The sequence below is a fragment of the Saprolegnia parasitica genome, assembly GCF_000151545.1.
Source record: "Saprolegnia parasitica CBS 223.65 unplaced genomic scaffold supercont2.104, whole genome shotgun sequence".
In the NCBI taxonomy this organism is placed as follows: domain Eukaryota; phylum Oomycota; class Saprolegniomycetes; order Saprolegniales; family Saprolegniaceae; genus Saprolegnia; species Saprolegnia parasitica.
This window is the reverse complement of record NW_012156498.1, coordinates 62931-75235: the sequence shown is the minus strand read 5'-3', so window position 1 is coordinate 75235 and position 12305 is coordinate 62931. Positions and strand designations below refer to the sequence as shown.

General features: G+C 58.9%; 5 protein-coding genes across 5 annotated transcripts; 2 read left to right on the top strand and 3 right to left on the bottom strand.

The window, feature by feature from the left end:
• Positions 1 to 240: 240 nt before the first annotated feature.
• SPRG_13735 (hypothetical protein) lies at positions 241 to 3029 on the bottom strand (the record flags this gene model as incomplete). Its single annotated transcript, XM_012352678.1, has 2 exons — positions 241 to 670; positions 715 to 3029. 2 exons carry the CDS (start codon positions 3027 to 3029, stop codon positions 241 to 243), a joined length of 2745 nt encoding a protein of 914 aa, XP_012208068.1.
• Positions 3030 to 3708: 679 nt separating this feature from the next.
• Positions 3709 to 6777, top strand: SPRG_13734 (hypothetical protein). The gene is made up of 7 exons (XM_012352677.1): positions 3709 to 4338; positions 4383 to 4525; positions 4567 to 4752; positions 4797 to 5442; positions 5486 to 5593; positions 5635 to 5906; positions 5951 to 6777. Exons 1-7 carry the CDS (start codon positions 3769 to 3771, stop codon positions 6726 to 6728), a joined length of 2703 nt encoding a protein of 900 aa, XP_012208067.1. The 5' UTR covers positions 3709 to 3768; the 3' UTR covers positions 6729 to 6777.
• Positions 6778 to 6898: 121 nt separating this feature from the next.
• SPRG_13733 (hypothetical protein) lies at positions 6899 to 8042 on the bottom strand (the record flags this gene model as incomplete). The annotated part of the gene is made up of 5 exons (XM_012352676.1): positions 6899 to 6982; positions 7032 to 7136; positions 7191 to 7252; positions 7302 to 7416; positions 7455 to 8042. 5 exons carry the CDS (start codon positions 8040 to 8042, stop codon positions 6899 to 6901), a joined length of 954 nt encoding a protein of 317 aa, XP_012208066.1.
• A 1205-nt stretch (positions 8043 to 9247) lies between these two features.
• SPRG_13732 (hypothetical protein) lies at positions 9248 to 10274 on the bottom strand (the record flags this gene model as incomplete). The annotated part of the gene is made up of 3 exons (XM_012352675.1): positions 10018 to 10274; positions 9970 to 9979; positions 9248 to 9923 (listed from the first exon to the last, which is right to left on the bottom strand). Exons 1-3 carry the CDS (start codon positions 10241 to 10243, stop codon positions 9248 to 9250), a joined length of 912 nt encoding a protein of 303 aa, XP_012208065.1. The 5' UTR covers positions 10244 to 10274.
• A 346-nt stretch (positions 10275 to 10620) lies between these two features.
• Positions 10621 to 12252, top strand: SPRG_13731 (hypothetical protein; the record flags this gene model as incomplete). The annotated part of the gene is made up of 4 exons (XM_012352674.1): positions 10621 to 11342; positions 11389 to 11404; positions 11451 to 11729; positions 11779 to 12252. 4 exons carry the CDS (start codon positions 10621 to 10623, stop codon positions 12250 to 12252), a joined length of 1491 nt encoding a protein of 496 aa, XP_012208064.1.
• Positions 12253 to 12305: the final 53 nt, after the last annotated feature.

The window sequence follows — 12305 nt, the reverse complement described above, 5'->3', positions numbered from 1 at the left end:
GATTGTCGTGTCCATGCGGATGTCGACATGGGTGGGTCTGCATCCTACTCTGCATGTACTGCAGATGTTTTTCTCGAGGTGCTATGGCTTCAATCAAGCGGTGACTTACTTGCATGACCCGACCGACAATCAAACCACAAAACGTATCAAATCGACAAGAGCCGTCATTGGTATAGATGAATAATGAAAATGCAATCTCGTAACAGCACTTGGTCTCTGCATCGACTCGTCGATTAAAGTTTACGGGAAAGCAACACTGGGCGCATACGTGGTGACACCGGCGGCATCAATCGCCAACAGTCCGTGCGCCATCGCAGCGTCCGGAAGACACAACGTCACCACGGCGCGCGACACATACCACGTCGACGGCGGGGCCGTGTCCAGCGACACGTTCGACCACTCGAGCGTCGTGTCGACAAGCGCATCTCCATTGTTGTGGCGGCAGACCACCGCCGCGACAAGACCGACACGCGAGTCGAGGCAGGCGTTGGCCTCGCCAACGTCGACTACCGTCGTACTGTCGTTGAGAAACGCCGGTGCCGTCGTCGTCGTCGTCGTTTCCGCAAACTCGTACGAGACGTCGGCGCCGGCAATGCGCACATGCGAGAGATACGCGCTTGGTGCGCTCAAATAGGCGAGCGAGGCCACGTCAAAGTGGCCATACCACGCACTGCCGACGCGGGCCGAGTGCAGACCGACGCCGGAGACGGTGACGCCGTCCGGCGACAGACGTCGACCTGCACGAGCGTATCGTGCTCGGCAAGGACAAAGACAACGTGCTGCGGATGCTTGGCGCAGAGTTCTGCGTAAGCTGCCATCGATGCAAACGTCTCGACGAGCTCGACGTCGGTGGCCGAAGCGACAATCACAACACCGATCGGTGTCGACACGGGTGCATCCAGCGGTGCGACGACCGATGTCGGTGCCGGCACCGACGTCATCGGCGGCAGCTCCAAGTAGTAGGCGCCCAAGGTACCGACATAGTTGTCGCCAATCGAGCCGAAAAACCCGACGATCGCATGCTTGGGTGGGCATACAAGCGTTGAGAAGACGCCGCCGTCGCCGCCATACCACGGTGTGACACGCTTGTTGGTGACGAACCGGATTGCATCGATCCACGCGCCCGACCGAACGTCAACTTGAACAAGGTGCTCGCCCGGCACGAGCGCAAAGACGTGTTGGTCGTCGCTGCAGTACAAGCCGTCGGCCAAGTGCGCCGCCGCGTCGGGTACCGAGAGACACTTGAGGTTGGTCACATATGTCGCACACGTGAGCACGACCGCGCCAAGCCCGTCTTTGAATGAAAACGGGTCTTGGTCGCCGTCGTAGGCGCCGTCGCCGACCGCCGGGAGACTGTGCACGGTCGGGCCAAACAACGACGAGAACGCCGATGCCAAAAGCCCCGACGTGACCGTCGTCGGTGCCGGTGGCAGCGTCGGCTCGGTCGACGGCAGGCGGCGGACGACGGCACCGATGCGACCGAGATGGTGGTCGCCGTGGGCCCCAAAGAGCGACGCAATGTAGTGTCCCGGTGGCGCGACAAGCGACCGCGGCGCAATGCCCATGCCACCGCCATACATGCGCGTCGTGCGGAGGTTGGTGTGGAACCGGAGGCCGTCGACCCAAGCAACCGCGTGGACGTCCACCCGCAAGATATACTCGTGGTCGAGGAGCACAAACAAGTCTTGGTTGCCACCGACGCTGAGGTCGGCGAGCAGCAAATCGTTGAGCGTCGACGGCGAGAGTTGCTCCACTCGATCCACGTACGCCGCCGACGTGATCAGAATGCCCGCGACCGTCTCCTCCGTGGCCTCAAAGAGCGTGAGAGGGCCGTCGTGGGTGCCATACCCAATGGGCCCGAGCAGGTCCCGGCGCCAATTGACCGCCGGCGCGCCATTGGCCTCAGGAACACGCGACGTCGCGAGCCACTTGGAGGTGCGCAGGCGCAGCACGTCCGCGCGGTGCCAGTGAGCGCCCTGGACGTCCGACACTTCGACGACCTGGTGCTGGTGCAGCATGAGCTTGCCGTCAGCGTATGCATGGGTATAGACAGCGCCTTGAAAGCATGGCGTTGGCTCGAAAATGCAAAAAAGCCGGTTGAGGTTGTCAAAGCCGCGGGCCATGATACCGTCGACCGCATGGCCGAGCCCAAGCGCATGCCCGAGCTCGTGCAAGAACGCGCCAAGGCCCGTCGCGTAGTTGGCCCAGTGCGTCTTGCGGTGGCAGCTGTCGTCGAGCAGCCGCGACGCATCGATGGGCGTTGCATCCAGAAACTTGCTCGACACTTCGCCGACGTGGGCCGCCCACGTGTGCAGTCCGCAGGCGCCAAACATCGCGTGCGCATTGCCGCCGAGCGCCAAGTGCCCGTCCGCCTTGCGCGTCGATGGGTTGTAGCGCGCGCAGCCAAGGAGAACTGCGTGCTTCCATTGCGTTCCGCTCACGCAGTGATGGTACCCGAGCGCCTCCATGTCCTTGGCGACGAGCGCGTAGAGCTCTTGGTCGGTCGCGGCGTGGGCGGCAGCGAGGCCAAAGCTGGTTTCAATCACGTGGACAATCGGCTGGCCGTCCTCGTCGACCTCAAGCGCAAACGTCTCGTGGTCCGGAAGCAAAGTCGCCATCGCCGTCTGCAGCAGGAGCGCGTTGAACTTGATCTTGGCCACCGCCATTGCCTCCGAGTTGTCGGCGCCAAGCGGCGCGTCGAACGTCCCGTCGTCGCCGGCGCATTTCTGGTAGTAAAAGCGCATCTTGTGGTCCGTAACCGGACATGCGTATGTGACCGAGAGGAACGTGTAGCACTCGGCGACGTTGATGACAATGTCGTGCGCGCCGAGGCGCGGTAGATGCACGAGCGCCTTGAAGCGACCGGACGGCGCGACCGGCCAGTACGTGGCCGCGTCGCCGATCTGCACTTCGGCGAGCACGTTCGTCGGAAGGTCCCAGTCGCACATGAACTCGCACTCGAGAAGCAATAGCGCGTGGCGGGTGACGTCGCCGTCGGCCACATTGCGCACGAAGATCGTCGGCTCCATCGGTCGGCGTGTTTTTGTTTTTGGCGTCTGCGGCTTTGGGACGAAGCTCCGAGCGTCACGTGTCACAGCACGGCCTTTCTCTTGGAAAACAGAAGAAATAGTGTGACAGAGCAGACAGGTCGTGGGCACCGCGTGACAGCCGATAGAGGTGCAGAGACCTTGTCCAGCCTAGCGACGTGGTGGCTGTGTAGCATGCCACGGTACCGGCGATGCTGCATGCCGACAGCATACGCGCTGCCTGTACTTTATGACAGTATTTAGACATGTTTGCTTCGAAATTCCGGAAATAGTGTCATATTGAATCTAGTCAAAAGCCCTTTACAGACGCCAAAGAGCCTTGTTGCGCTTCTAGCCTAGCACGCGCATGTCGGTTAGTCATGTGGGTGGGTGTATCTTGACGGCTCGAGCCAAAGAGTTCCAGTGCCGTCCACAAGGACGCTTGCCGTGCACGGGGACCCATGATGTTCACCCCGTAAATAGTGTAAGATACAGATAGGAAAATGAAATCCAATCCGCTTGGAATTTGCACTTTGATGATGCGAACGACCGGCAACCGGACGCCAACCTCAACCAAAGATACCGTCATTGAGATTCTTGCCCCGAATGGCGCAGCTGCTTTCTCTTCTCGCGACGCTGGTGTTCGCCGGCCTCGCTCGGGGCCGACCCCGTCGCGGACCCTGCCGCCGTCGTCCTCGCCGGCCACGCCCGCTTCACGGTACTCACGGCGCAGGTGATTCGCATGGAGTGGAGCCTCACCAACCGCTTTCGCGACCGGGCGACGATGGTCGTGACCAACCGACGCCTCGCCGTGCCGTCGTTTCGCGTCGACGACGACGACGACGGCTGGCTCACGATCACGACGTCGCACATTGCACTTCACTACGATCCGCGCTCGGTCACGTCGTTTGGCGACGGCAATCTGCGCGTGACGGCTCTCGCTGTTGGCCACAAGAACGCGACGTGGATCCCATCGGCGACCGACAATGACACGAGTCGCTTGACTGGCACGATCCGGACGCTCGACATGACCAACGGGTCGGTCAACCTTGACTGCCACGCCGGTGGGCCCGACTACATTGCCGACTCGCACTGCACGTACGGCGTCGGCAGCAAGCGTGGCTACGTCGTGCTTGATGACTCGCTCAGCTACGAGCTCAGCAACGCCACCTACCCGTGGCTCGTCCCCAAGGTCAGCGTGCCGTCGCCAGGGCATGCGTGTGCAATCATTCCACCGGACGAGCGCCGCATCTGCGGCGCCAACATTGCCTCGGAAGACGAATGTGTCGCTGCCGGCTGCTGCTTTGACAACGTAAGCTACCTCCTTCTACGTCGTTGCCGCATCATTTCTTGCAGGCGAACCCGCTGCCGCACGGCTTTGTGTGCTACTACAGCCCGCAGTCGTACCAAGATTTGTATTTCTTTGGCCATGGCCGTCGGTTCAAGGACGCGCTGCGCGAGTTTACCGCGATCGCGGGACACGTGCCGCTGCCACCGCGGTGCGCGTGATGAGTTCCTCTCATTTCTTATAGGCGCTTAGGTATGCGTTTGGGGTCTTCTATTCGCGCTGGTGGGCGTACAGCGACGTCGAAGTCGAAGGCCTCGCTGCCGACTACGCATCGCGACGCATTCCACTCGATACGATCGTCCTCGATATGGATTGGCACTTGACCTTTTACAAGAACCACACGCTCGACCAAGCCCAGCAGCCCAAAGGCTGGACCGGGTACCCCACCACCTACCCTACCCCTATCTAAAACGCGGTGGTAGGCTCACGTGGAACAAGGAGTTGTTTCCGTCGCCCAAGTCGTTTCTGCAGCACCTGCACGCCAAGGGCCTTCGCGTGACGCTTAATTTGCACCCGGCGTCCGGTGTCCAGCCATGGGAAGACTCGTATGTGGCCGTCGCGACCGCCATGGGCATCGATCCATCGAGCCAGCGCTACGTCCCGTTTGATTTGACCAATCAGACGTTCGCGACGGCATGGCTCACCTTGAGTTTGCGCCCCCATGAGCTCGATGGCATCAGCTTTTGGTGGCTCGATTGGCAGCAGGGCGAAGACTGGTTCGTTGCGCATGACCAAGCCCGCGCGAGCTTGAGCCCGACTCTGTGGCTCAACCACGTCTTCTTTACGAACCCATACCACTGGCCCCAGTCCCAGACGCGGCCGCTCCTGCTGCATCGGTTCGGCGGCCTGGGCAGCCACCGGTACCCTGTGGGCTTTTCGGGGGACGTCGAGGCGTCGTGGGCGTCGCTGGCGTTCCAGCCTGCGTTCACTGCGTCAGCGGCCAACGTGGGCTTTGGCTACTGGAGCCACGACCTCGGCGGGTTCCTCCACGGTAGCGACCCCGAGCTGTACACGCGCTGGATTCAGTGGGGTGCGTTTTCTCCGATTTTTCGTACGCACTCGAAAAAGGTCGGTCCACGCTACTTGAATCAAACGTCACATTTGGACGTAGGATGTCCATGCCGACCGCCGCATTTGGAAATTCCCCGATCCGTTCTACGCAATCATGCACGAGTTTATGACCCTCCGACGACAACTCGTGTCCTACATTTATACGGCGGTGCGCTATCTCGATACGCGATAGTACTATATCAGGTGTAGGCGCGAGAGACGTTTGCATCCGGCGTCGGGCTCCTCCACGCACTCTACCTCGAGTGGCCCGACCTTGAAGCTGCGTACAACCATACGGACCAGTACCTCTTTGGCTCTGCGTACTTGATTGCACCGGTTGTATCCCCGTTGAATGCATCGACGCAGACCGCGACGCGGCACGTATGGGTGCCACCAGGTCTCTGGTTCGACGAGACCTTTGGTGCACTTCTGCGTGGTCCGTCCAAGTACACGGCGCAGTTTACGCTGAACGATATGCCTCGGTACATGGATTCTATCGCCACGTGCACGTTCTCAGCGTCGATAGGTTTCTGCGCGCCGGCAGTATCGTGCCGCTTGACGGGTCGGTCGCGGGTTCGAGCCTCGGCGCGGCCCAGCGTTTGCCGCAAGTAATGCGGCTGGTCGTTGTTCCCGGCTATCCGGTCGGCTCTGGATCCGTCTACGAAGACGGTGGTGACTCGGATGCGTATTTGACCACGAACGAATATGCATTCACCGCGTTTAACTATCGCATGGATACTCCGACTCTCGGTGTCATTGCCATCGAGCCCGTCGCTGGGTCCTTCCCGACAATGCACAAACAGCGATCGTACGAGGTGGTGGTCCGTCACGTCTCTCCGCCAACGTCCGTAGCCGTCAACGGCGAGCTCCTCGGCGCGGACGGCGCGGTTGTCGACCACTGGCGCTACGACGCGTCGACGCTGTCGCTGCACGTGCAGCTGCAGACGCCGCTGGACGTGACGCACCGCGTTCTTGTCCACCTCGTCTTTTCCAACGCGTCACATGTCGCCTTGAACAACGTCGCGGGCCTTTTCGCCCGACTAAAACGCGTCAAATCGCTGCTGGATGACGCCAACGTGCTGCACGACGACGTGCCGGCCGTCGTTCACGCAGCGCAGACGCCTCGCCGCATCGACTTTAACGTCTCGAGCTTCGAGGAGGAGCTCCAGCAGCTGCCAAGCCTCGTTCAAGCGAGTCGTGATCAAGTGCAAGCGCTCTCGATTGCATCGGTGCTCAAGGCGCAGGTCCACGCCTTGCTTCAAGTCCCAACCGTGACACGTGACGACACGACGACAGTCGCCTGAGCTTGTCTGCTGTACGTGCACAGAATGCCGATTTAATGTACGGATTGACTTGATTGGGTGAATTGTAATGGGGGTATGCTCGGGGGTAGTCCAGAGTGGGTGGTCCTTGATGATCGATGGGAAAGGACACCAAATTATGTACTAGTCGTTTTCTTGTGGTCGTCGACGAACTACGTATGTGAAGGGGCGACAGTGTTGAGACCAAAGCCCTTGATGGTCTGCAAGAACGTGGTTTCAAAGGGCATGAGTTGAACCTGCACAGCGGTTAGGGTCTACATCGACGAGACACTTTTTCTCGGCTACCTCTGTGTGTTTGAGGGACAGGATTTGCCGCATGACCTCAATGTATTTAAGTGCCAAGAGGTACCGCAGCGGGTCTTCGCCATTGCGCGTGACGACTTTGGAAATCTACATGACGATCCGCCTCCTTGAAAAAAAATTGATACATCGATACATTCCAACCTCCTTGATACTGCGGGCTTCGGCGTTGGCCGCGTTGACAATGGCTTGGGCTTCACCGCGCGCTAGATAGACAGATGTGTTCTTAGTGAATACTGTTAGAAGGAGCGGTACCGCGCGACAAGGTCTGCTGCGCCTCGCCTTCGGCCTCTTTGATCATCCGGTCGCGGTTCCCCTCGGCGTTGATGACGGTCGTTTGCTTGAGCGCTTTGGCTTGGATGAAGATTTCCTTGTTTTCAAATCCGCTTGCTTCTTCGCGGCGAGAACTTGGCTGAGTCGACCCGCGTCGACGCGTTGGATCTTGACCATCGAGATCTTGACGCCATACTGGACCGCCGCCGCGTCCATGAGGCTCGAGACGCGGTCCATCTGCGCCGTGTCTTCAATGATCTGGTCGACGTCGAGCGACCCAGCCACGTTGCGGATTTGCGCTTGCAGAAGGACGCTGAGGAGGTGCGGGAGGTTCTTGACCGTATAAATGTACGTGCGCGGGCTCGTGATCGAGTATTGGAGGACGGCGTCGAGGAAGATGGCGGCGTTGTCGCGCGTAATGACGGGCTGCTTGGCAAAATCCAGCACCTCGTTTTGCGTTGAAATCGTCTCATAGCCCTCCTTGTCGACAAGCGTCAAGCGCCCGCTGACCTCGACAATGTACTTTTGGTCGTGGGTGCGAGGCCGGTCGATGAACGGAAGGATGAGGTGGAAGCCGGGTGAGAGCACCATGTGCACGCGCCCGAGGCGCTCAATGACCATCGTTTCCTTCTCCTTGACGATCTTGACGCTGCGCGTCATGACGACGTAGATCAGGACGACGGCGACGACGATCGGAACAGCGACGGCGGCGGCGTTGCCCATGATATAGGGATAAGAACTAACTGACAAGGAAATAACGACCAGCGAAGCAAGATGAAAGACGTTACCGGGAAGCTCCCACCACTTCATCTGGAGAGGTTGGGGTCAGGAAATATGCACATGCGAATCGAACGCGACTATGTAAGCTGATGGTATGAGTGAGCTACAATGTAGTACGGGTGATGTATTGTACATGTACCTCGAGACCGTATGGCAGACCCGTGCTGCGCGTCCCACTCGGTGCGATCTGATGTCAACCGTGCACTTGAAGAGGTTCTAGCATGCACCATTGGTATTTCACCACACAAGGGGGCTGGCTAGCTTGGGCTGTGTTAACCTAGGGGATGGAGTAGGCAATAGGCGTCTTTGGACGTAGCAAAGAGGAACACCAAGATGATCGACGAAGAGAGCATCGTGTCTTCTGTCGACGGATTGAGCTGTAGGAGGTTAGGAGGAGAAGGTTAGGAGGTTAGGAATACATGATCGTTGGGGACCGTGGCAGAGCAGCGCTCGTAGTATTCATGGCGAACGTCTGCAACACGAGATTGGCCGTGGGGAGCTCATTCGACGGGGCTTTCTGAACGCCGGGAGCTGCCGACTAGAGCCTTGGTTGCATTCAACACAGTGCGCAGTCTGCTGGTCTGCGCTTCGTCAACGTACGTTGGACGCGGCCTGCGTCACAGCAGCTCTTGTCGAAAGCACAAAAAGAGAAGCGACTACGACGACGATCGACGTCAAACGAGGCGCGGGGAAGCCGCAGCGGTGATAAAGCCCGAGATCACGGTGGACCAAGATCAGACGAACGTTGCCAACCCACTCGGCCATATCCTCTTGGAAGGAACGCCGCGAGCTGCGAGCTCGAGAAATCGTGTCGTATAGTTGTTGCACGCCATCAAGCCACGGACATAATGGACGACCTTGGTACCAATCTTCTGACGCAGATTGCATCACAATAGAAAACCCATGTGAGGACTTGACCGCCAACCACTGCATGATGGAGGGCGGGCCGTCGCACCTTGAAAATTCGCCGCGTACCCCGAGTCTCGCTTTTGTGGACACGACATCTTGTGGTATGTCGTAGCGAAGCACACGAGGTTCGTCTGCTGGCGTTCAGACAATGTGTGCCTCTCTTGCAGACAATATTGTTGACAAAACCGCAACAGTGACAAACACTGTCGATACTTAAAAGGCATTTTATCGTTTTTCTTTCAAGTGCTTTTGATCTTCCAGCGAAATCCGAGGGCGTCCAGCTCGGCCTTGCGCTCGGGTGGACATAAAGATTCGCGTCCGCGGAGGTTCAACGCCATACTACTGATTTTGATGCCCCAAAACTCATTCGGCCACGCAGCGTCATTGTTGGGAACCGCAAACAAAGCAGCCACAAGAAGGTCACTGTGGAGCTCCTTGTACTTGGTGAGCGCGGCAATGCGAAAGTTCCAGTTCTCTTCGAGGCAGTCCCTCTCAAACCCAAGGGCGTCGAGCTGTGCCTTGCGCTCCAGTGGACATTCCTCTTCTCTGTGGCGAATGTAGTTGACGGCAAGGCCGAGGCGCATCCCGCGCATCTCGGTCGGCCATGCGACATCATCGTCGGGAACCACAAACGACTGAGGCACGATAAGGTCACCGTGGAGCTCCTTGTACGTGGTGAGCGCTTGGATCCGGAGGTTCCAGCTCTTTTCAAGCCAGTCCCTGACGAAACCAAGAGCGTCGAGTCCAGCACGGCGCGGCGCGGGGCACTTGTCACGACCTCCCGACCGAAGAGTCGAGACAAAGATTCCGAGCTTAAAGCCCCACGCATCCTTGGACCATAGCGGGTCGTTGTCTGGCAAAACAAAGTCCTGGGCGACGAGCACGTTGCCATGCAGCTTCGTGTGTCGCGAGTGCCTCAAAGTTGCGCGACCAGTTGAATTCATGTGGCGTCCACACAAACTTGAGCTCGTCTAGCGCGATAACCACATCAGTCGGGATGCGACCGTACTTAAACTTCCCCGCAGCGCCGAGACGTCAATGGTGTGTCCGTGCGAGTGCGATGGTAAGGCGTCGTCAAAAGGAACCTGGTACTTGGTCGGAAGGTACGTGACATCGGAGCGCGGCGCCTGGAGGTTGCGCTCGATGCGTACGATATCGAGCAGCTTGGTGTACGCCGGCGAGAGGCTACTGCGCCAGCGCTGCTGGAGGCCCCGAGCACGCGCCAGCATCATCATGATGGGCGCTGCCACCAAGCGGCGAAATTGCACTTTCTGGATATATAGCCAGCCAATCAGCGTCGCTGTAGGATTTCCGTATTTCTTGTAAAAAGACCGTCTTTTATGGAGCCGCGATGTCGTTTATACCGTAATAAGGACTCGCAACGCACCTTGTGTTGCCTCGGTCACGGCGGCTCTTGTTCAAGGCTACATCGTTGACAACCTCGTCGACAATGGAGTAGAGTAGACGAGATATTCATAAATATAAAGAGCTAGCTATTAGCTACCATGACGACCAACAACGCACCAAAGTGGACAGTGGACAGTTGGTGCGTCTCGAGCTCGAACGCTCGACTAAATTTAGGCGGCAACCTACATATATATTACTTCGCACCATGCACAGCGGCGGCGGCGAGAAGCGAAAGACGGGGCGGCGCGTGCGGCGGCCATCCGGTGGCGCCACGAACCTCCACACGCGCGACCGGTGGAAATACCTCTCGACCAAGGACGAGCTGCCAGTCGCGCCGCAGTTGGTGCACGGCAAGGACGCCCGCGCCAAGGCCGCCAACGACGCCAAGGCGGCGCTCGCTGCGAAGCGGTCTGCGGTCGTCGCCACCGACATTGACGGCGACGGCATCATTGACGTCCGCGAGATGCGCATGGCCAAGTACCTCCACGAGATCACATCGACTCTGGAGCACACCGGAGAGGCGCCAACCGAGGCGGAGCGCAATGCGATGCGTGTCGCCGTCGGCAAATATACGATCGCGCACGAGTTCATCGACCGCAACAACGGCAAGCTTTGGCGCTACGGCACGGTCTTTGCCGGCAAGTCGAACGACGAGGCGGTCCGGTGCATTGCCGAGCACAAGAACTTTGCCAAGCTCATGCCGTACCTCGAGACAGTCGAGCGCCAGCGCACGATCCGGTCGTCGCAGCACCTCCGGTCGTGCCTCGGCGAGCCGTCGGCGCTCGAAGCCGCGCTACCGCGTCACAGTAGCAATAGCAACGACGACGACGACGACAACGGACCACAGACGTGGGTCTATACGCAGCGCAAACTGCGGACGCCGACGCAGCTCCAAGCACGCGCCGCGCTCCAAGCCGGCTCGTCCAAGTACGCGCAGTTTGAAAAGACGATGCGCTGCAACTGGACCTCGAAGCCTTGGACGAAGTGCCGTCCAAGGACAATAACACCAATGCTCGTGCGGTCCACACCAAGCAGGTGGTTACCAACGACTATGGCGCAATTGATATTGATGGTGACGGCGTCATCGACGACTACGAGATGCAACTCCACGTGCAACTCAAGCAGTCGACGCTCCATGACCTGGCAGCCTCGGATCTGAACGGCGACGGCGTCATTGATGCCGGTGAGCGCGTCGCGATGCAGGCCAAGCTTCAAGCCGAAGGCCGACTGCTCATGGCACGCGAGTTTGTCGGGCGCAATGCGGGCGACATGTGGAAATTCAACGGCGCGTACAAGGGCAAGTCGGACGACCAGGTAACACGATGCACAATACCAAGTGTCATCAAGCTGAATACTGGCGTAGATTGCCCACTTGCTCGCCAACGACAAGGGTCTGTTTAGCAAAACCATGAACAAATTGCGCGCAAAGGAGCGGCTCTTCGACCTCAAGTCGTCCAAAGGCGTCACCGCGTGCCTCGTCGACCCGAAAGAAGTCGCGTTCCGGGTTGACCCGGCCAACGTGCGCACGCCGCGCCACGTCAAGTCCAAGAACGAGCTCTTGGAGGCGCAGCGCCAGTATAGCAAGATGCTCAACAGCCACGAGACAAGTGCCACGAAAAGCGCTGTATTTGTCAAGCCCCTCCCGCTCGACTCGCTCCAGAAGCACGTGCTCGCGCACCAAAAGTCCAAGCAAGACAAGCACCAGCTGCTGCGGGCCGAGAGCTGCCCGACGATCGGACTCCCGCAGTTGTTTGCGTCGCCCGTGAAGCTCCCGACCGTCAAGGATTTTCGGATAACCAAGTGGAAGTCTGGCGCGACCGATCCGCCGATCTATTGAAAGCCACTCGATACATTCCGATCTTCAAATTTTCAACATATCAAACTTTCAAA